Source organism: Pinus tabuliformis, chromosome 9 (assembly GCF_031772625.1).
Source record: "Pinus tabuliformis cultivar Carrire ecotype Pingquan chromosome 9, CPIR1, whole genome shotgun sequence".
Lineage (NCBI taxonomy): Eukaryota > Viridiplantae > Streptophyta > Pinopsida > Pinales > Pinaceae > Pinus > Pinus tabuliformis.
Genome location: NC_142307.1, coordinates 146,310,995 through 146,332,513, shown reverse-complemented (window position 1 = coordinate 146,332,513; position 21,519 = coordinate 146,310,995). Strand labels below are relative to the sequence as shown.

The window sequence follows — 21,519 nt, the reverse complement described above, 5'->3', positions numbered from 1 at the left end:
TGCGTCAATCCTTCCTGACTCAGAAAGATGACTTGACACTGCATAAGCCTGATCTACTCCCCTCTGCCTCTGCATTGGCCTGGACAGCTAATGCAGCTACTGCGTCACTTTCACCTGGGTTAGAGTGCTGACACAGGCACTGCGTGAGCCTCTGCGTCACCTTCTCTGCACTACGTCACTCCTCCTTCTGCGTCTCTGGCTCTGGAACAACGTTGTCACTCGGGACAGTTGTTTTTCTACTGCAAATTCTCTAGATTTCTTGGTTGGTGTCGGCAGTGGTCTATGATCAGCAATCCCTCTGATACCATGTGAAAATTCTTGAATCTAACACATCAAAAGTCCCTACTGCAAATACTAGTTTACAATCTCTTATTTCTTCTTTACATTAACAAGTTATTTAATTGCATAAACATCGAAATAAACACTATTACAGCCTTCACAAATATACAGATCATGAACTGAAATAAACTGAGACAATAACACAAGGAACACCATCATTTTTGGACAATCGACCCCGAAAAAACACAATTCAGGAAAACTGGTGTAGAGTATAGAGGTTTTGTATTATTGAGCAGATTTCGTGAATACAACTAGGGTGCCAGAAATGGCTCACCCAATAGAGAATATCCTCAGCAGTAGAACCTCTATCCGGAGACAGATATTAAGGCAAATCAACAACCGAATGATCAAACCCCACAGCAACTCCGGTTGTTCCATATGCTAGATAGCAAAAGTTGCTACAAGCACTACTCAGGAATTGCGTCACTCCTCCAGGAGATGCGTCACCCTATCCCGGCTCAGAATCTACAGATCTACTCCTAGTTTGTCCCACAGAATCTCCCCAACGCTACCTCTGAAGCCCTCTACAACTTCTGCAGCTTCTGCGTCAACTCTACGGCCCTCTGCATCCTTTGCGTTAGCTCCTATGGCCTCTGCATCAGCCCTTCTAGGGAATGCGTTGTCTCTCCCGGCACTGCACTGCCTCTCTGTTATGTATTCTTTGGCCTCCTGTCGAACTACCCCTCACTGCAACTGATCACTTGCTCAATTTCCTTATCAACCTCGCCCCGGAAAATTGAACTGACCGATCTCTCTTGGTGTATCTCCAACTGACCCTCAAGCCTCCTCTTATACTTTTCCTATTAACAATTCAACAGTCGAGATTAAGTCACTAATTTAACTGCTAAGATTAAAATTGGCTTGATCCTCGTCACTTAGAACTTTCTCACCCATTTTATATTAATACACATTTATATTTTTATTTTCCTAAGTTTAGACTTAGGGATCCATTAAAAATATTAATTATTAATTATTTTAATATTTCTTCATCCAGGTGGAATTTCTCCAAACGATTTCTAGGTCTTGGAGATCTCATGTGCCTTAGGCCTCTCCACCAAATTTCATAGCTAGAGCACATTCGGTGCTAACCAAAATCAACAGTACTGTGATATCATATGGTTTTTCTCAAATTTCATTTCTTTGCTTTTCAATATGAAGGTTTTGATTCCCACATTCCTACTTTTGGCATCAACGTCGCACCTAGGTGGGATTCTTTTATCGATTCTTATTGCAACCACGATTCATGTAAGTTAGACCAAGAGAACAAAATCATTGTTGAAAATCTCTAGATTCTACTAGTTGTTGCAAAAAAATCACTTCTTGAAGATCCTCATGGAGAAAAGTACTTCAACATCCATCTAATGGAAATCCCATCAATAGAGAGAATAAACAATATGGAGGACATATGAGAACCTAGAGCAAATGTCTTCAAATAGTCAATGCCTTTTTTCTATGAGATACATTTAGCAACCAAATGTGAAAATTTCAAAACTGAAAGTCTACTACAGCAACTGATTAATTTCACCTACTTATTATTCACAATAAGTTATTTACGAAATCCCTTCAGCAAATACTAAAATAAATTCTACTGTAGTTATCACACAATTACCACAAGAAAAATACATGCACAAGAACCAATCACATCAACACAATTGTTTTTGGACAATTGTCATCGGAAAAACCCAACATGGGAAAACCGGTGCAATAGATGAGGGCTTTATTAATCTTCAGCAGCAATTGCTTTTACAAGGAATGATTTTACAGTGAAACTGAAAGAAAACACCCGAGACTTTCTGACAATTTGGAGACCCTGCTCCCAATGCTGTGTCACCTCTGCATCACTCTGTGTGGCTCAGTGTTGCTCTGAGTGGCTCTACGTCCCTTTGCGTCAGCCTGCATGAGGGTTGCGTCTCTGCGTTGCTCTGAGTGGCTCTGCGTCAGCCTGCGTGAGGGTTGTGTCTCTCCTCTGGACTGCATCTCTATTTGTGTTGTCTCCCACTGTCCATGCGTCACCACCTCCTCAATCACTGCTTGTCGTTGATGCCCTCCTCTTCCTCCACCCTGCAACTCTCCCTCTGAAAAAGATCTCCTTTACTTGAGAATCGATTTTCCTAGAGACATTGAGTATCTGTCGGTGTGTCTCCAAATGATCCTCAAATCTTCTCTTATACTTTTCCTGTTGACGAATCAACGGCCGAGATTAAGTCCCTAATCAATGGCTAAGATTAAAACAAACTTGATCCTCGTCTCTTAAAAGCTTCTCACCCTTATCTTTATTAATACCCATTAATATTTTTATTTTCCTAAGTTTAGACTTAGGAACCCATTAAAAATATTAATTATTTTAATAACTCCTCATCCGGGTGGAATTTCTCAAAACGATTTATGGGTCTTGGAGATCTCATGTGCCTTAGCCTCTCCTCCAAATTTCAAGGCTAGAGCACATCCGACACTACCAAAAATGAACACTGATAGAATGTGCTCTAGGCAATGCTTCACTATAGAAACATCACACTGATCTTCCGCATCGGTACCTGTGTTGATGCTTGGCCTACTGCCTCACATCCCCTGCACTACGACTTCCTGTATCGCTGCCCATGACACCGCCACTACCACTGTTGCACCTGTACTACATCTCCCTCTCAACATGTTGCATCATGTTGCCCATAGCACTGCCACTACTAACTACTGCACTGCAACTCCTGACACATCCATTTCTGCTACTGAAATGGATTCTTTACCATCCCCATCTTTTCCCTGAAATAAACAAACTTTGTTCTTCCTAGAGCCTTGGTGAGGATTGTTGATTTGGGGTAGCATCGGATGTGCTCTAGCCACGAAATTTGGTGGAGAGGCTAAGGCACATGAGATCTCCAATACCCAGAAAGGGTTTGGGCAGATTCTAAACAGTTTGGGAGATATTAAAATAATTAATATTTTTAATGGAGTCCCTAAATCTAAACTTAAGGAAATTAAAATATTAATGTGAATTAATATAAAACTGTGTTAGAATGGTCCAAAAGTCATGTATCAAGCCAGATCTAATCTTAGCCATTGATTAGGGACTTAATCTCGGCCGTTGATCTATCAACAAGAAAAGTATAAGAGGAGGCTTGAGGGTCATTTGGAGAACACACCAAGAGATCAAGATTTCGACTTTCTGGGGCTGGGTTTGTTAAGAAAGTTGAGAGAGTGATCAGAGTTGCAGTTGAGGGGCAGTGAATACAGAAGCAGAGAGGCAGAGATAGCACTGGGAGGATCAGCGCAGTAGCATAGAGGGAACAGTCAGGAAAGCTAATGCAGAGGGCAAAAGCCGGAACTGCCAGGAACAGCCGGAACTACCAGGAACAGCCGGAACTGCCGGAACAGCCGAGAAAGCTGACGTAGAGGGCAGAAGCCGGAACTTTCGGGAACACCGGAACTGCCGGAACAGCCGAGAAAGCTGACGCAAAGGGCAGAAGCGAAACTATCGGGAACACCCGGAACTACCAGGAACTGCCAGAACAGCGGGGAAAGCTGTCGCAGAAGGCAGAAGCCGGAATGCCGGGAAATGCCAGAACTACCAGGAAAGCTGACGCAGAGGGCAAAAGCCGGAACAGGCAGGAACTACCGTAACAGCCGGGAAAGTTGACGCAGAGAGCAGAAGTCGGAACTGCCAGGAAAGCTAACATTGGGGTTTCGTGGGGCAGATTGGAGTTATGGAGCTGCCGGAGTGTTTATCCGAGGTTTCAGCCGGAATATCTGCTTCCGAGTAGAGAGGTTCTACTGTCGAAATTTTTCTCTGTTGGGTCAGCCGAATTTGGCACCTAGATTGTATTTTGAAACTGCTTAATAAATCAAACCCTCAGATAGTTGCATCGGCTTTCCCGCATTAGGTTTTTCCAAGCACATTAGTCCAAAAACAAGTGTCACTTGTGTGCTTGTTTCTATTTCCTTCAGTTGATGATTTGTAATGTGTTGAGCATGTACTTGTATTTATTTCCAGTATTTACATGGTTAATAACTTGTTAATTAACAGAACAAGTAGGTAGGAATAAATCAGTAAAGTGCATGGAGGGTTTCTAATGTGTCAAACTTAGAATTTCCAACATGTCTGCCACCTATTCTCCTGTAGGAGTGTACCTCAACTGTATTTCTCCTCGTTGGACACAGTGTCTGACAAAGTGATACCTGATATCAATGTGATTCGACCGATCATGAAATACTAGATTCTCAAAGAGCTTGATGCAACTTTGATTATCACACATGATCCTGGTCACTTCCATCCTTCTCCTGAATAGATTTGCAAGCAATTTCCTAAGCCATATGCCTTAGCACGAAGCTGTGTTAGCTACCATATATTCTGCTTCAACTAAGCTTAGAGCGACAGATTTCTGTTTCCTACTACACCAGCAGGTCATTGCTGATCCAATGTTGAAACAGTTCTCAGTTGTACTTTTCCGATCTACTGAACTTCCAACCAATCTGCGTCAGTGAACCTACTCAGCCTAATGTCATTGCCTCTGGTGTACATTAGTCCATGCTCGATTGTTCCTTGTATATACCTGAGAACAAGTTTGGTTGCTGCCCAGTGCGCCCTCTTAGGTTCCACCATGAACTAACTGAGGGTGTTGACAACGTAACAAATGTTTGGCCTGGTATTGACCAGATACATCAGGGACCCTATAAGATGCTTGTACAAGGTGGTATCAACGTCTTTATCCTTTTATCCATCAATCTTCTTCCAATTGGTGATCATTGGAGTAGACATAGGTCTACAGTCCTGCATCCTAAATCTCTTCAAGATTTCCATAGCATATCTCCCATGTTCAAGGAAGATCTCACCCTTCTGCTACCAAACTTCCAACCCCAGGAAATAATGCATCTATCCCAAATCCTTCATGTCGAATTCTGTAGCTAGGTTCTCCTTGCAATCTTTGATGACCCTAGATGATCCTATCAGGAAGAGATCATCCACATATAACACTAGGATTAAAGGCTCATTTTCTACGACCAAATAATAGAGATTAGGGTCTGCTTCACTCTTGACGAACCCCATCTTCTACAAGTAGCCATCAATTCGACCGTACCATGCTCTAGGTGCCTGTTTAAGCCCATACAAGGCTTTCTTTAATCTACATACATGAGAATTTTCTCATGTGTCTCAAAACCTTCAAGTTATTCAATGTATACTTCCTCTTCTATTACCTTGTTCACTAATGTCGTCTTGAAATCCATCTGATAAATCTCCCACCACATCTGAGCTGCAAGAGATATCATGGTTCTAATAGAAGTATACCTGGCTACTGGGGCGAAGGTTTCTTCGTAGTCTATCCCTTCCTTCTGAGCATACCCCTTAGCCACAAACCTGGCTTTGTATTTCTCCACACTACCGTCTGCAGCATATTTGACCTTGTAGATCAATCTCGAACCTACCACTGATCTATCCTGAGGCCTAGGTACCACTTCTCAGACATCATTGACCATTATAGAGTTGTATTCTTCCACCATAGCATCTTACCCATACTTAATGCTGAACGGCCTACTGAAAACTAGAAGGTTCCCCAACCTGAGCTACTAAGCCCTGGTATCTGTTTGGCTATCTTCGCTCCCTTTTATTATTCCTGGGTGCACCAATGAAGTCCTCTGCATCCCATAGAATCTCGTCGAAGTTCCCGGCTCATTCTTCCACTGATAGTACGCACATCTATCAGCTCTTCCTCTTCCTGAGATTCCTTCTTTTCTGAAGCTTTGTCTTCAAGAGAATTTCTAGTACTAGTTTCTGCTAGTCAAAGAGGTTTGACCAATAGCTCGTCTTTCGACTGCACCTCAAAAGGCATTTCTCGGGATTTCCTGAAAGCTCTGTCCTCCATGAACTTTACATCCCGCCGAACTACTACCTTCCTACTCCCTAGAAAATAGACTCTATATGCCTTAGCATTCTCGCTATATCCCACAAGATATCATTTCTTAGCAATTTGATCTAATTTCTTTTTCTTTTCTTCGGGAATACGGCAATATGCTAAACTCCCAAATATTCTGAAATGACTGACTTCTCCTAAGTGATTTTTCCCAATGCCCTATGTGGAGCCTTGTTCTGGACATAAACTGTCGTGTTGCATGCTTCTGCACATAGAAATTTAGGCATATCTTGATCATACAGCATTGCCCTAGTTGCTTCCAGAATAGTCATGTTTTTCCTTTCTGCTACTCCATTCTGCTCCGAATTGTAGGGAGCTATCCTTGGCGCAAAAAATCGGTGAAGTCCTTGTCAACATACTCTCCACAATTTTCTGAGTGCAACACTTTTATCTTCTTTCCTATCAGATTCTCCACTAGAGCCTTGAACTCTTTGAATCAACCAAAAACCTCATCCTTGGTTTTCAAAAAGTAGATCCAAGTCTTTCTAGAAAGGTCATCGATGAAGGTGGAGAAGTATTCAGCACGACTAAGAGATTTTGTGAACATCGGTCCACAAAAATCTGAGTGTATCAATCCTAGCACACTCTTAGCCCTATTGTTACTTTTGGAAAATGTTGCTTTGGCATACATGCCCAGAGCACACCCTTTGCATACATCATCTCGTTTGGTACTTAGTTCTGGAACTCCTGATACTGTTTTCCTGAGAATTCTTAGAGCCCCATGGCGTAAGTGTCCCATCCTCGTGTGCCATATTTCATTCAAATCTTTGTCTCCATCACTGCCTATCAGTGCCATTGGTGATTCTAGTTGCAACCAATACAACCTGTTACTTTTGATTCCAATTTGGGCCTTCTTTTTCCAACTCGAGTGTTTGACATATACTTTCTCCTTAATGAAGAAAACGCCATAGCCCTTGTTTTGAAGTTGAGATACAGAGAGTAAGTTCATCTCCAATCCTGGCACATGCAGCACCTTGGTTGCTCAAAGCCGCTCTCTTGCTTCAGTTTGAAAGACCACAGTATCTCTTCCTACTAGAGTACACTTTGCCTTACTTCCCACGGTGCTCTGAAAATTCATTCTTTCTTCTTGATAATTTGTAAAACATTCTCGAGTTCCTATCATATAACAAGAAGCTCCACTGTCTATATACCAAAACCTCAAAGGAGGCAGAGATTGCTAAGCAAGCGACTTCTTCTTCCAATCTGGAAGCTAACATAGAATAATTGTAATTCATATCCCTTGTGCATGCTTCTGGGAATCTGCGCGAGTCCCCTTAAGTGGATGCCTCTGCATCATGCTCTAGACTCATAGTCGATTTTCCTCTCCTGTTGCAGGATCTCTGTTCTAATACCATGTGAAAATTTCTAAACTGAAATTCTACTACAGAACTGATTTATTTCACCTACTTATTATTCACAATAGTTTATTTACGAAATTCCTTCAGCAAATATTAAAATAAATTCTACTGCAGTTATCACACAATTACCCAAATAAAAATACATGCACAAGAACCAATCACATCAACGCAGTTGTTTTAGGACAATTGTCCCTGGAAAAACCGAATGTGGGAAAACCGGTGCAACAGATGAGGGCTTTATTAATCTTCAGCAGCAATTGCTTTTACAAGGAATGATTTTACAGAGAAACTGGAAGAAAACACCTGAGACTTTCCCTTTGAGACTTTCTAACAATTTGGAGACCCTGCTCCGACTCGTGTACCCTTTGCGTCACTCTGCGTGGCCCTGAGTGGCTCTGCATCCCTCTGCGTCAGCCTGCATGAGGGTTGTGTCTCTCCTCTGGACTGTGTCTCTCTCTATGTTGTCTCCCACTGTCCCTGCATCACCTCTTCCTCAGTCACTATCTGCTGTTAATGCCCTCTTCTTCCTCCACCCTGCAACTCTCCCTCTGAAATCGATCTCCTTTACTTGAGAATCGATTTTCCTAAAGATACTAAGTATTTGTCGATGTGTCTCCAAATGATCCTCAAGTCTTCTCTTATACTTTTCCTATTGACGAACCAACGGCCAAGATTAAGTCCCTAATCAATGGCTAAGATTAAAACAGATTTAATTCTCGTCTCTTAGAAGCTTTTCACCTTTATCTTTATTAATACCCATTAATATTTTTAATTTCCTAAGTCTAATTATATTAACTATTTTAATAACTCCTCATTCGGGTGGAATTTTTCAAAACGATATCTAGGTCTTGGAGATTTCATGTGCCTTAGCCTCTCCTCCAAATTTCAAGGCTAGAGCACATCTGATGCTACCAAAAATCAACACCAAACACTCCATGTGTTTCTCAATTCTTCCATTTGTGCCATACTTGGTTTTATACACCCATTTGCAAATATCCAAATTTTTACGCTTGGAAAACATATCACAAGTCTAAGTTTTCAATAAACAAACATACTAGGTAGTGATAGCAAAAGTGTTTACCCAACAAAAGTTGCAATGTACTACCAACGCGGTGCTATTGTACTTCTACATCAATGGGCAATGATGTGGGTCATGTCTCAAATTCCCACATATCATGCAAAGTCCAACATATCCATTGCTTCACATGCTACCAACAAATGGCTTAGCCACTACTGCAACATACCTTTGAGTCATTGGGCAATCATTCTATAGGCAAAGTTCTATCTTGGACAAACATGCACCATACCCCCTCTCTCACACCTAATTTCACTTTTGCCAACTAAGTCTAATTCTAACAAAGTAATCAACTAGTATTGGAACTGCACTATAGAGTCAACCCAAAAGCTTATGCTTCCACCAATCCACCTATAAAATCCAACCACATAGTGAATTTCAAAGCTTCTTGCTCCGTCAACATCTATTCTTATAGCAACATCATCCAAAGATGTGGTAACAACTTGCCAATAAACAATTCTTTATGTTGTACTTCTTGAATATTGACCTCATTCAATTCATCAAATCTCAAAACCACTGGTCATAATCCCAAACAATCTCCCCCATTTTTTTCTTAATGTCCTTCAATTTTGCAATGCTCTGTTATTCTAACTTTGACTTCTAAAATCCTTCACATTATCTACCCCTTAGCTAAACTAAAATCACATCATGCAACACTAGAGAGATCTATGTACACTTCATGCGCTATAGCAACGCTCTTCCTACAACATTGTTTGGAATTCCACCAACCAAATAGCATCCAATTTTCTCCTCGCATTCCAAATAGAGTCACAAAGGAGCTAGTGCTACCTTGCATCTTCATCACCTATATTGTGGAACAAAGTCAGCTACATAAATGAATCATTCAACTAAATTATCTCCATTCTTTGATGATTTTGTACCAACACAAACCCCTAGTATCCTAGTTGTATCATCGACACTACTCATGTGGCAACATTTATGGAACTAGATAATACTAAAAACTACTTCTTATTCCATTCATAGGTCGCATTAGCATATTTTAGAGCCATTATTATAGTGTTACTAGAACTATTAATCAACCACACACTTGTTCTCTGTAAAACAACAATCACAATCTCTTGATAATCATCAAAAGGTATAGGCGGTAGGACATAAGTTGGGCTGGCTTCACTACCATATGAATCTATGTCTTTAAAAGTATGGAAATCCATAGGGTTAGGGTACCAGAAAGGTGCAAACTCAAAAGCATCTTCAAAACCTCTTCTTGGTTCTACGCTTCCACCAATTTGCAATAACACTTGGGTTGGGGGACTCAACCAACATCTTTGCACAAGTAGTTCAAGTATCTACATCCCCCACGTCATCATGCAATTGTCACCTCATTCCTTCAAAATTTCTTTCCACCTTTGTGAACTCCCTCCCTCTTTGCAACACCACAATGTCTTGAACTTCACTTTCAAGGTCTCCTTCCTTTATTTCTCTTATCCTCTACATCATTTCACACAATGGATGCAATTCAAGAACCTCTCTAGTCAATGATCTTGACTGGTATAGATCCTTTCCATCTCTTCTTGCCACTAGTTCTCTAAATCTCTATGTGTCTTTGTTGTCACCTCTATCATTCTCTTTCAGAGTCTATTGCTTTTACCATCACCAATGCTTCAAGCATCTTATGACACTGACTTCACCACTAGATCCTCCTCCCATTCCATCCCCACCACCCCCCCACCCTTAAGAAAAAAACAGAGGGCCTACACTTCCATCTCAACAAATCTAGGAAACATACCTCGTTCCACAATGAACAAATTTATCCACACCAAAGTATCTTTTACCAATCTTCCATTTGGTACGTTCATAAGAAAATTGAGAACAAAGACTAATAATATTCTATAACAAACTCTAAAGCATAACCTTTTACCTCACCTATATAACAAAAATCCACTATTCAATTCAATTTGTGGCCATAGCACCCACTTAACTCTACATCACAAGTGCCAATGTGAATACCTTCTAATGATACTTTTTAGTAATTAATGTGAATTCACTAAAAACTGAACCTAGAAAATCTAATGCAAACACTCCAATATATATCTTCAAATCTTGTAATATTCTCCCTTGTCTATGTACTGTATTCAGAGGCAAAGCCATGAAACCTTCCTTTAAGCTAGTCACAAATCTTGACCATCTCCACCTTTGTCCCTTGATAGTCTACGCACAACGACAATCCCTTGAACACGACTACATCTTGTGAAAATTCCTTAAACCCAGGAATTCTTGCTGTAGCATTGATGATATTTCTCCTACTTGTTAGATTTACATAAACAAGTTATTTACAGTTTCCTACGACAAATATTGAAATACATACACTGCAGCTTACACCAATTAAATTATATCCCGAAAGAAGAAATTGGACAAATGTCCCCAGAAAAACCCAATGCAGGAAAACCGGTGCAGCAGATTTGAGGGTTTTTATTATTAAGCTGAAGTATTTCTTAATACAACTACTGCATGCCTTCCCGGCAATCCAGTTACAGAGAAGATCACTTAGCAGAAGAAACTGGTGAGATTACCTCACTCTACACTGCAAGTCTCAGCCCTGCGTCAGCTCAACTGAGAATCAATCTACCTTCAGAAACCTTTTCCAGCCCACCTCCCTGTGCTCCTCCTTTGTGTGTATCTTTGCCTCTCTGCTGAGTATCCTTGGCTCCGAAGAAGATCCTCCACCCAAAACTCCCTCTGCCCTTCTCTACAAAAGGTCACTTCGAATTTCTCTTTCGACTGCTACTCTGCTTCAGAAATTCGATCTTCTAAACTCTGTGTGTCTTCCAAATGACCCTCAAGCCTCCTTAAATAATCTTCTCATTGACATTCAACGGCCCAGATTAGAAGCTAATCAATGGCTAAGATCATTTTTGCTTAATCCTCGTCTTCTTCTAAAAGTTACACCCACAGTTAGATTAATACCCATTAATTAATTTTCGTAAGTTTAGACTTAGGGTCCCATTAAAAATAATTAATTATTTTAATAAAAACTGTCTCCAGGTGGAATTTCCCAAAACGCTTTCTAGGTTCTTTGGAATACATGTGCCCAAGCCTTCCTACAAAATTTGAGACTTAGAGCACATGCGATGCTACCAAAAATCAACACATCTGTCCACACCCTTAATCGTGACTGGTGAGCAGTCCTCCTTTGTTCACAAGCCCTCTGCATCCTGAGCCCTCCTCTACCCGCAAGCTCTTGCCAATCCTCCCATGTCATCCTCGTCGACACATGCAATGGCAAAGGTAAACTAAGATTCATGTGAGCTTTGAGCCAAGGTTCAAATCGTGATGAGTCAACGTCAAACGGCATGTCGCCTAATCTCCATCGAGCCATGAGTTCGAGGCACAAATCTAGGTGTCTCTCCATTGCACAAATCTGAGCCATTGCCACTGTTCAAGAACCAGAACCATTCAACAATCATTTCGACAGCACCAGTGTTCGTAGTTAGCCACAATCTAGCTTACGACCCCCATGTTGTGGTAAATTGAGTAGTATTTTGCTTGAGTTTTCCCTACATGACTTCAAACTCTAAAGTTTGTCTAGCTCCAATGTGCCTAATTCAAATGGTTTCCTGACCCTATACTTAGCCTTGTAACTTCTTGGCTCGCATTCTGTACCAACTTGATCTCCTACTATTAGCAAGTAGCTTCATTACTGCCAGAAAGTCAACAATCTAAGGCAATTTGTCAGGCATCCCCAATAACTATGGGGACTCACCTCATTAGCCCACATTGATAACCTTGTTGCAGGTTATCCAGCTGTCTCCTTTGTTACAAGCAAGAATAGACTCTTCCCCTGCGATTGGAATGCCAGACCCATTAATTGGAGATGACACCAACATCAAGACAATCATTAGAATCCGAAAATTCAATCCACAAAGTAGCAATAACATTATTCATGCCCTAATCAAGACATTAGAATGATTGGAGTCATCAAACTTAGCCTTGCGAGCAGAGGTATGTGAACTTACCAACAAAGTAGCAAAATTGGAGGTGGAGAACATTTTGCAAACAAAGCTGAAAGCAAGATACAAGGTGCTCTCCATAGCCCCTCTAGCAAAGCCTTGCATGCGAAATTTCTCAACCTTAAAAACAAACAGGAGGAGATCAAATCTCAGCAGGCCAAATTTCGACATGAAACAGAAACACATATTAACTCATGGGCACAGGTAGCTAGAGGAAAGAATAAATCCCCCCTCCTATAAAAGCAAAAAGGAGTTAGTACAGGCTAAGCTAGCAAAAGAATGTGCCAGGTGTAGATTTTGGGTAGTAGAGGGAGGTATTCCCCAGCTACACCAGTCAGCTCATGAAAGAAAATTTAATTTAATTTAATTTGCTCGAGTCAGTCCCAAAAGTTCAGGTTGGCCCAGCAAAGAGGCGTGCCAGTTGGGCACCCTAAAATCACTACAGAAAGACACTTGAACTTTCATTTTCTCTCACTTATCACTCACATATTTCTCTCTCTCACACGTGGGAAGCAATCTGAGGAAAAGGCCGAAGTTTCTAAGGAGCCAAAATTCTGAGAGTGCCAAAATTTGACCAACATTGACCGAGACTTTCTGAGATCTGTTTTTAACCAGCATTGACCGAGACTTTCTGAGATCTGTTTTTGACCAGCGTTGACAGAGTTTCTAAGGTCTCTTTGACCTGTGTTGACCGAGCTGCTCTGTGATCTGTTTGACTGGCAGTTGACCGAGTTTGACCTCCCACATGTGGGCCACATTGTTTGACCAAAAATTTCTGGGCAGTTTGACCGAGCTGATATGCTGTTGCAGAATGCCGAATTTTAGCCTGTTTGACCAAGTTTGACCAGTGCTGTATTTTTTTCTCTTGGTTGACCAAGTTTTACTTGTAAATATCAGATTGTACTTTTCCTGAACTGAACAATTTCTCCTAGAAAAGATTGCTGGGTTTTCTCCCGAGTTTGGATTTCCCAAGGCCAAATTTTGGTGTCTATTGTGCATGGCAATTCCACTGTGATCTTTACTGTTTCCGTAGCATTTACAGTAGAATTTTCAGAGTGTAATTGCCTAATGATGTTCTGAGGTGTCCTAAAGTAATATCATATATCATTGAAAGTAATTATCAGTTGCAGAAAATTGTGTTTGTCTAATTAGCACTAAAAATCAACATGGTATTAGAGACTTGGGGAAGAAAGACCATTGAGATCACCCCTTAAGTAAACCTATTCTGCAATCTGCTCTGTGACCAGATCCTTGACTAGATGGATCCCTCTATGAAGCCTGAAGATAGGCTGGAAGGTGCAACAAATTTTAGGGCTTGGAGGACCAGAATGGATCTAGGATCCGGTAAGGTTTGTGTGTGACATGGAACCTTGTATTCTGTCAATTAGAAACTCACTTGTACTGTAGTCCAATAAAAATATACAGTCCATTTTCATCTTTGAAAATGTAAGCACCTTGTTTTTAGATTAGAAGTGCTCTGAATATATTAAACAAAAGAGGGCTTTCCTTGTGCAGTCAGCATTATTTGCAGATTGTAGTTTGTTGCAGCAAAAGACTGCGCTAGACTGAAGAAGGCTACCTTTATGATGCCTGAAGATATCATAGAGACCAAGCAACAAGAAGAAAAAACATGAAAAAAACTTATCTAGAACAAAAAATAATGAACTTGTCTTCACAACATAAAAGAAAGAGGTTGAAGTGGGGAAATTGCGAGTATCCTGTGAAAATGAGACTACAGAGTATAGCATAAACAACCTGTGGCTTGAGATCCCTGTGTATGAGATTGTTTTCACGAAGCACTCGCAAACCAGCAGCTGATATCAATGAGAAAAACAATGGCCAATGTCAGAATATTGGAAGTTTGCATAACAGTTCAAATATAAAAATTTGAACTTGGAAACATGTGATCAAGATTGGAATGAAATAGAAAGATCATAATTGTAAAGATAAAAGACTGATGTTCAATGCCCCTATGATACAGAATCTGGTGTACATATTAATATTGGGATTACAGTGATGGAAAAAACTTACCAAGTTGACGCATAAAATGTCTCGCAGTAGCTTGTGAAACCCTCCCATGGCGGTGTATATATGTAGACAGATCACCGCCAGTACAGTACTCTAAAACAAGATATATTCTGCCTGTGGCCTGCAATAGAAGCCAAAATACAATTTCACACCATAAGTGGCAGTCAATAAGATATAGCCAGATATGTTCATAGAACACAGCATTCTGATGACAACAAAATAAGCTCATGGAGTTTATACAGAAGTATAGAACTAACTTTAGCCCAAAGGGTTAGCTCAACTGGCTGTCGCCAATGTTGCTGGGAATGTTAGAAGGTGCCCAATACAAATCACACTGAGTTAGGTGCACTAGATTACCATACAACTGTACTAGGGATGCCATCCACGAATGTTGGGATTATCCCTTCGGTTTACCCATGCAGGTTATAGTTGTTAGCCCCAGGTGTTAGCTCAATTGGTACATGCTCTTGTACCCAGTCCACACAGGTTTCAGGATCAAAAATCATGGGCCCTTTCGGGTTACCAGCTACATCTGCTGCTGGCATTCAATCTGCCTTCCATATGGAAATTCCAGGGAAGAAAGGGGAAAGCTCCAAGAGGGCTGGACTGATACTAGCACACCCATTTTTCTCTTAAAGTGACAAGGGTTGGGTGAAATTATTTCCTTGAAAAAATATATAACTAACAACATAACAATGTCGCAGTGATTGGGTGCAGTTTCGGTGATTGGTTAAGGGCTAGTGCAGCAAGCTACGAAGCCCTAACCAATCACAGTCTTAACAACAACATAACAACAGACTTGGAGCAGCAATGAGTACATTTTGTACAGTGCAGCATAGTGCACATAGGAGCAGCAATGCATAACATGATGTACAGTGCAGCATAGTGCACACAGTAGTAGTGAAGGTGCAGCATGGTGTAGATCTGTGTTGCTGGACATTGGTGCAGAAATGGGACAGCATGGTAATGATGGGCATATAGCAGCAGCGAGAATGCATACAGTAGCAAGATGATGAGGTATTGCAGCATGCATTCGAGTGCAGCATAGAGCAATGAAGATCTCAGCTTAGTGCAGCAGTACAGTGATGGGTACAATCATGATTAGTGAAGCATGATGAGATGCAGCAAAGTGATGATGGGCGCAGCATGGTGCAGCATGATGATGAGGTGCAGCATGGTGATGGAGTCACCTTGGAGAATCAATTGAAGCAGCATGTCTTCAACTGAGTTCAGCTACCTCATGTATCATCTTCTTAGAAATGATCTATGCTCTTATTTAGATAAGTCAAAGTGTTGACTTATGTTGTATATGTACTATCTCTCTCTCGCTCTGCTGAACTATTGAAGAACATATAAGAAGAATTGATAAAGGGTTTCCCCCCATTGGAGTTTGTCCCTGGCTAGCGCCACATCTTGTGTCCTCTTGTCTTGGCTTGTCTTCTACGATTTATGTTTATGTTCTATCTGCAATTTACTATTATGCTGATGTGATTGCTAATCAGGAAAAGATATTGAGCTAACTGTGAAAATTGAAATAGACTGCTCTAAGCATAGAACATACCTAAAATTAACATGGTATCAAAGGTAAGGTGAAGACAAAGCCCAAGCGAGAGTGAAAAGAGCAATCACCGAAGACAGTTGGGAGAGGACAAAAGACTCAATGAGTTCCTCATCCCTCTTCAAATTCACCAAGGATGAAATCGAAGCAGAGAATATTATCAGAATGGCGCAGTGGAAGCTTCTGATGGCCTACCTAAAGATCACTTCAATGGGAAGTCTGGATCTAAGGGTAGAAGGAAAGGCAGATGCCTTGCTTGCAATAAGTTCGGCCATTATGCGAAAGAGTTTCTGAATGGTAGGACACATTACTTGATGATGATAACAATCATTCCAGGGACATCTTCAATGATCGAAGGAATGACAGGTAATGCAAGTCATCAAGGAAATAGCCGACTCTTCAAAGAAAGCAACGAACCCCAGGTATGAAGAATCAAATGTTGTTTTTGATAAGATAAAGAAGCGTTATCTTATATTGGCCCTCTCCTTCAGACTCTTTGGGAATCTGGCTTATTGATTGTAGTGCTTCAAGGCACTTCATCGGATAGAAGGGTTGGGAATCTGGCTTATTGATTGTAGTGCTTCAAGGCACTTCATCGGATAGAAGGGTGCTCTCTCTAACTTGGTAGAGATGGAAACAATCATGGGACTATACTTGGAGTCAATGCCACCTATCCCGGAAAGGGTGTAGGGAATGTTACCTCTCAATTGAATGAGGGTAACTCGATTCATTTAAAAGAAGCTCTTTATGTACCTGATCGCAAGAAGAACCTGATGTCCATTGCGGCAATGGAAATCAAAGGTTTCAAGGTGGCATTCGTCGATGGAAAGGTACGTGTTTGAAAATAGTATTTTCAAAGATGCTTTTACCCTTGAGTTCAAGATTGGCAGTTTGTATCAAACTGCAGGAAGTCCATTGGGGACCATGTCAGTTGACACATCTCGTCTATAGCATCGGAGGTCTGCTTATTATGGGGCCCCACCCAATGTGAGTCAGATGATGACAAGGATGCCTGAATTCAAGAAGAGCATGAAGGTACATGTCCGAGATGTACAAAAGGAAAATCTTACAAGGGGACCATTCCCCTCATGTAACAGGTCCACAGGTTCGAAACAACCCGAGGGGTTTGAGATTCATGATCGGGAATCTCACGTATGCAGGTGGAAGAAAGCCCTTTATGGCTTGAAGCAAAACACCCCGAGCTTGATATGAGAGGATTGATAACTGTCTAATGAAGCTGAGATTCACTAGGAGTGATGTTGATCCAAAACCATTGCTTGAAGGTTGTGGACGATAGACCTCTCATACTGGCACCTTCTGAGGACAACCTCTTTCTAACAGGTACAGACCCTCTCATTTGCAAAAGTAAGAGGGAGTTGGATTCTGGATTTGAAATGATGAACTGCAAGCCCGTGACTACCTCAATGGATCTTAACTTTCAAAAGTTATGTGGTAGTGATGCCAGACCTGATTTGGGAAATGCCTCTGAGTTTCATAAACTCATTCTAGCATTGATGTTCTTGGTGAACTCCCATCCGGATATATGTTTTGCAGTTAGCATGTTGAGCTCATATATGGTTGAGCCTCACTGGATTGGTGCCAAGAATCTTCTGAGATATCTTCGGGGCACAATCTCTCATGGATTGAGATACACTGCCGGAAATGTGAAGTTGCATGATTATTCAAATGCTGACTAGGCAGGCAGTGTGAAGGATCGCAAGAGCAATTCTGAGTGTTGGTTCTCTTTGGGTTCTGCTTCAATATCCTAGATGCGCATGAAGCAGAGATCGATTGCTTTAAGCACCGCTGAGACCAAATACATAGCTATGAGTATGACCTCGTGTGAAGTTCCCTGGTTGAGGAAGCTCTTCAGTGCGTTGTCTCACACATGATGGATACCACCGTGATCTTCTGTGACAACCAGAGGGGGATTCGACTATTGAGGAATCTCGTGTGTTATGATCGCTCAAAGCATATAGACATCAGGTACCACTTTATCTAGGATATGGTACATCAATGAGCAAGAAGGCTCCATCGCATTGGGACTGATGTGCAGGTCACCAAATTTCTATCGAAGCCCTTGTGAAAGGTCAAATTTGTGACTTTCCAAGAACAACTTGGAGTCGTTGAGAGACCCTTGTATGAGGGTCCTGTATTGAGCTCTGGGAGCTCCGGGGAGCTTGGGGTACTTCTTGGAGCGACAAGCGACCATAGGGCGACTCACCCTCCCCCAGTGGCACACTGTGTACAGGGTGAATGGTTCAGCCTTCTGCTGTGATACCCCGTGGCGACTTATGGGCAGGATGAGCGGTTCTCCTGCCAAGGCATCCTACCCATGCAATGTGGGACTCATGGGAAGTACCTCTCATTTGGCCAATGAGTAGGGAAATGAGGATAGGGACCATAGTAGTACCGATGGACGCATCGTGACCGACATTGATCTGGGATCAATTGGAACTGACTTCGGGTCAATAAGAGTGATATAGCTCACTCTCTCTTGGAACTAATCTGGAATCAGTATGAGTGGTTTGAGATGCTCTCTCTTCATATTGATTTGGGATCAATGAAACTGACTTCGAGTCAGTATGAGTGGCGTGAGACACTCTCTCTTCATATTGATCTAGGATCAATGAAACTGATTTCAGGTCAATATGAGTGTTTTGAGACACTCTCTTTTGATATTGATTTGGGATCAATGAAACTGACATCGGGTCAGTAAGAGTGATATAACTCACTCTCTTTTGGAACTGATCTAGGATCAGTAAGAGTGGTATGACACACTCTCTTCATATGGGACTGACTTCAAGTCAGTAGAGAATGGTATACCGTATGAGACATTCTCGATCAATTCTTCTTCTTCATGGTTCAGCAGTGCAAGGCACTGATGGCAGAAATAGTACAATCTGGCAGATGGATCCATAGATGGAGTTCTCCCTAGTTGAGAGGGAGTGTTAAAATTGGAACAAGGGCCAAACTCCATGTGGGTCATCTTATTTATGGCAGCTGATATTCTTCTTGGACTCCTCTCGTTAAGAGTTGTAGGATTGATCTAAAGATCATCTGATTCCGATAAGTATTCATGGAGATATGAATTTATTTGTGTTATGGGACAATTCGTCAAGGTCAGCGAGCAACTAAACTGCCCCCACTTGTGCTCCACGTTTTGGTATAAATACAAGTGCCTTGCAAGTCATTTACACACACAACTCTCTTGAGATTTCTTCTTCTCCACTTGTTTTGGGTTTTAGTGGAAAGAATAATCTCTAAGGAGTAAACGATGTCCTAGAGGATGCTCTAAACGCAGTCCTAGATGATGCCCTAGCAGCTCTATGCATGACCTAAATCAAGGAAGACGCAATCAGCCCTAATCCTATATGCTATCAAGGAAGAAGTTGTCATATTGTGAAGAAGACAACCCTAATCCTATAGTGCAACGCAAGAGCTCCTTGGAGGATTATAGAAACTCGGTCTAGGGAGCAAGGGCATTCTGTTTTGGGTCGCAGGACTAGGGCAACTTTAGCTTGGAAGAGGAGGCAACGTGGGGCCTTCTAGGCATTGGTTGAAGGGAAAAATACTCTTGGATGAAGGCCGAGTGGGAGAGGGCTAGACGCATGTTTGTTGGGCAGCAATAAGAGGCAAGGAAACTTTGTTTTGGTTGGCTGTAGGTGACAACAAGTCACTGTGGTAGGCAGCAGGGCTAACCAACCTAAAACAAGGGCTGCGTAGGGAGGTTTTGGGGCAGATTTGTGCCCAAAACAACAACCGAGAAGCACAGGACCCTTCCTTGATGATGTCGCAGTGATTGGGTGCAGTTTCGGTGGTTGGTTAAGGGCTAGTGCAGCAAGCTACAAAGCCCTATCCAATCACAGTCTTAACAACAACATAACAACAGACTTGGAACAGCAATGAGTACATGTTGTACAATGCAACATAGTGCACATAGGAGCAGCAATGCATAGCATGATGTACAATGCAGCATAGTGCACACGATAGTAGTGAAGGTGCAGCATGGTGTAGATCTGTGTTGTTGGACGTTGGTGCAGTAATGGGACAACATGGTAATGATGGGCATATAGTAGCAGCGAGAATGCATACAGCAGCAAGATGATGAGGTATTGCAGCATGCACTTGAGTGCAGCATAGTGCAATGAAGAGCTCAGCATAGTGCAGCAGTACGGTGATGGGTACAGTCATGATTAGTGAAGCATGATGAGATGCAACATAGTGATGATGGGCGCAACATAGTGCAGCACAGTGAGGTGCAGCATGATGATGAGATGCAGCGCAATGATAGGTGTAGCATGGTGATGAAGTCACCTTGGAGAATCAGTTGAAGCAACATGTCTTTAACTGAGTTCAGCTACCTCATGTATCATCTTCTTAAAGATGATCTATGCTCTAATTTAGATAAGTCAAAGTGTTGACTTCTGTTGTATATGTACTATCTCTCTCTCTACTGAACTATTGAAGAACATATAAGAAGAATTGATCAAGGGTTTCCCCGCATTGGGGTTTGTCCCTCGCTAGCGCCACATCTTGTGTCCTCTTGTCTTGGCTTGTCTTCTATGATTTATGTTTATGTTCTATTTGCAATTTACTATTATGCTGATGTGAATGCTAATCAGGAAAAGATATTGAGCTAACTGTGAAAATTGAAATAAATTGCTCTAAGCATAGAACATACCTAAAATTAACAATTTAGTACAATTATAGTCATTTCTCTATCAAACATGACTTCACCTAGACCTTGAAGTTGATCCCTGAATTCGGATATCCTCATAAAGTATGAGGCTATTCCATATTCCCTTGACATCTTTAGCTTGTAGAGTTCTTGCTTTAATGAGATAACTTCTCCAGCAGTGCTCACAAAATACAACTCTACCAGTTTGTCATAGATATATTTTGAAGTTTCGAGTTTTGATACATATGGGATGAGAGGATCCTTGATAGACTCTATGAGAATCCTTTGATCCCTAGCTTCCCCTTTCATATACTTTGCAAGTGCTTGAGCATCTTCCTTTGTTGGTTTGGTGATAGACCCTTTGATATGTTCCATAACCTCATTTTCAATGAGATTCAAATCTGTCATTTTCTTCCATGCAAGATAGTTTGAAGCCCCAACCAATTTGTTGCTTTCCTTGCAAAAAGACATTTTGACAGATTCAGATGTGGACATAAATATACTTACTTGATAGGATGCTCCTTTTCCTTGTTGCTTCCTTGATGTTGATGATGATATAGAAAATAGAAAACCTCTCCTTGATGAAGATAGTTTTCTTCAATAATGATCCTT

The 21,519-nt window shown here is 41.4% G+C and overlaps 1 protein-coding gene across 1 annotated transcript in view; it reads right to left on the bottom strand.

Annotated features, from left to right (window-relative positions):
• LOC149147534 (serine/threonine-protein kinase ATG1b-like) overlaps window positions 1–21,519 on the bottom strand; it is a 208,119-nt gene that overhangs the window by 171,252 nt on the left and 15,348 nt on the right. The window contains exons 2-3 of the mRNA XM_089445382.1: window positions 14,672–14,789; window positions 14,396–14,454 (exon numbers count right to left, since the gene is read on the bottom strand). Coding sequence (XP_089301508.1) covers window positions 14,396–14,454; window positions 14,672–14,789 — 177 coding nt within the window. The remainder of the gene's footprint in view (window positions 1–14,395; window positions 14,455–14,671; window positions 14,790–21,519) is intronic.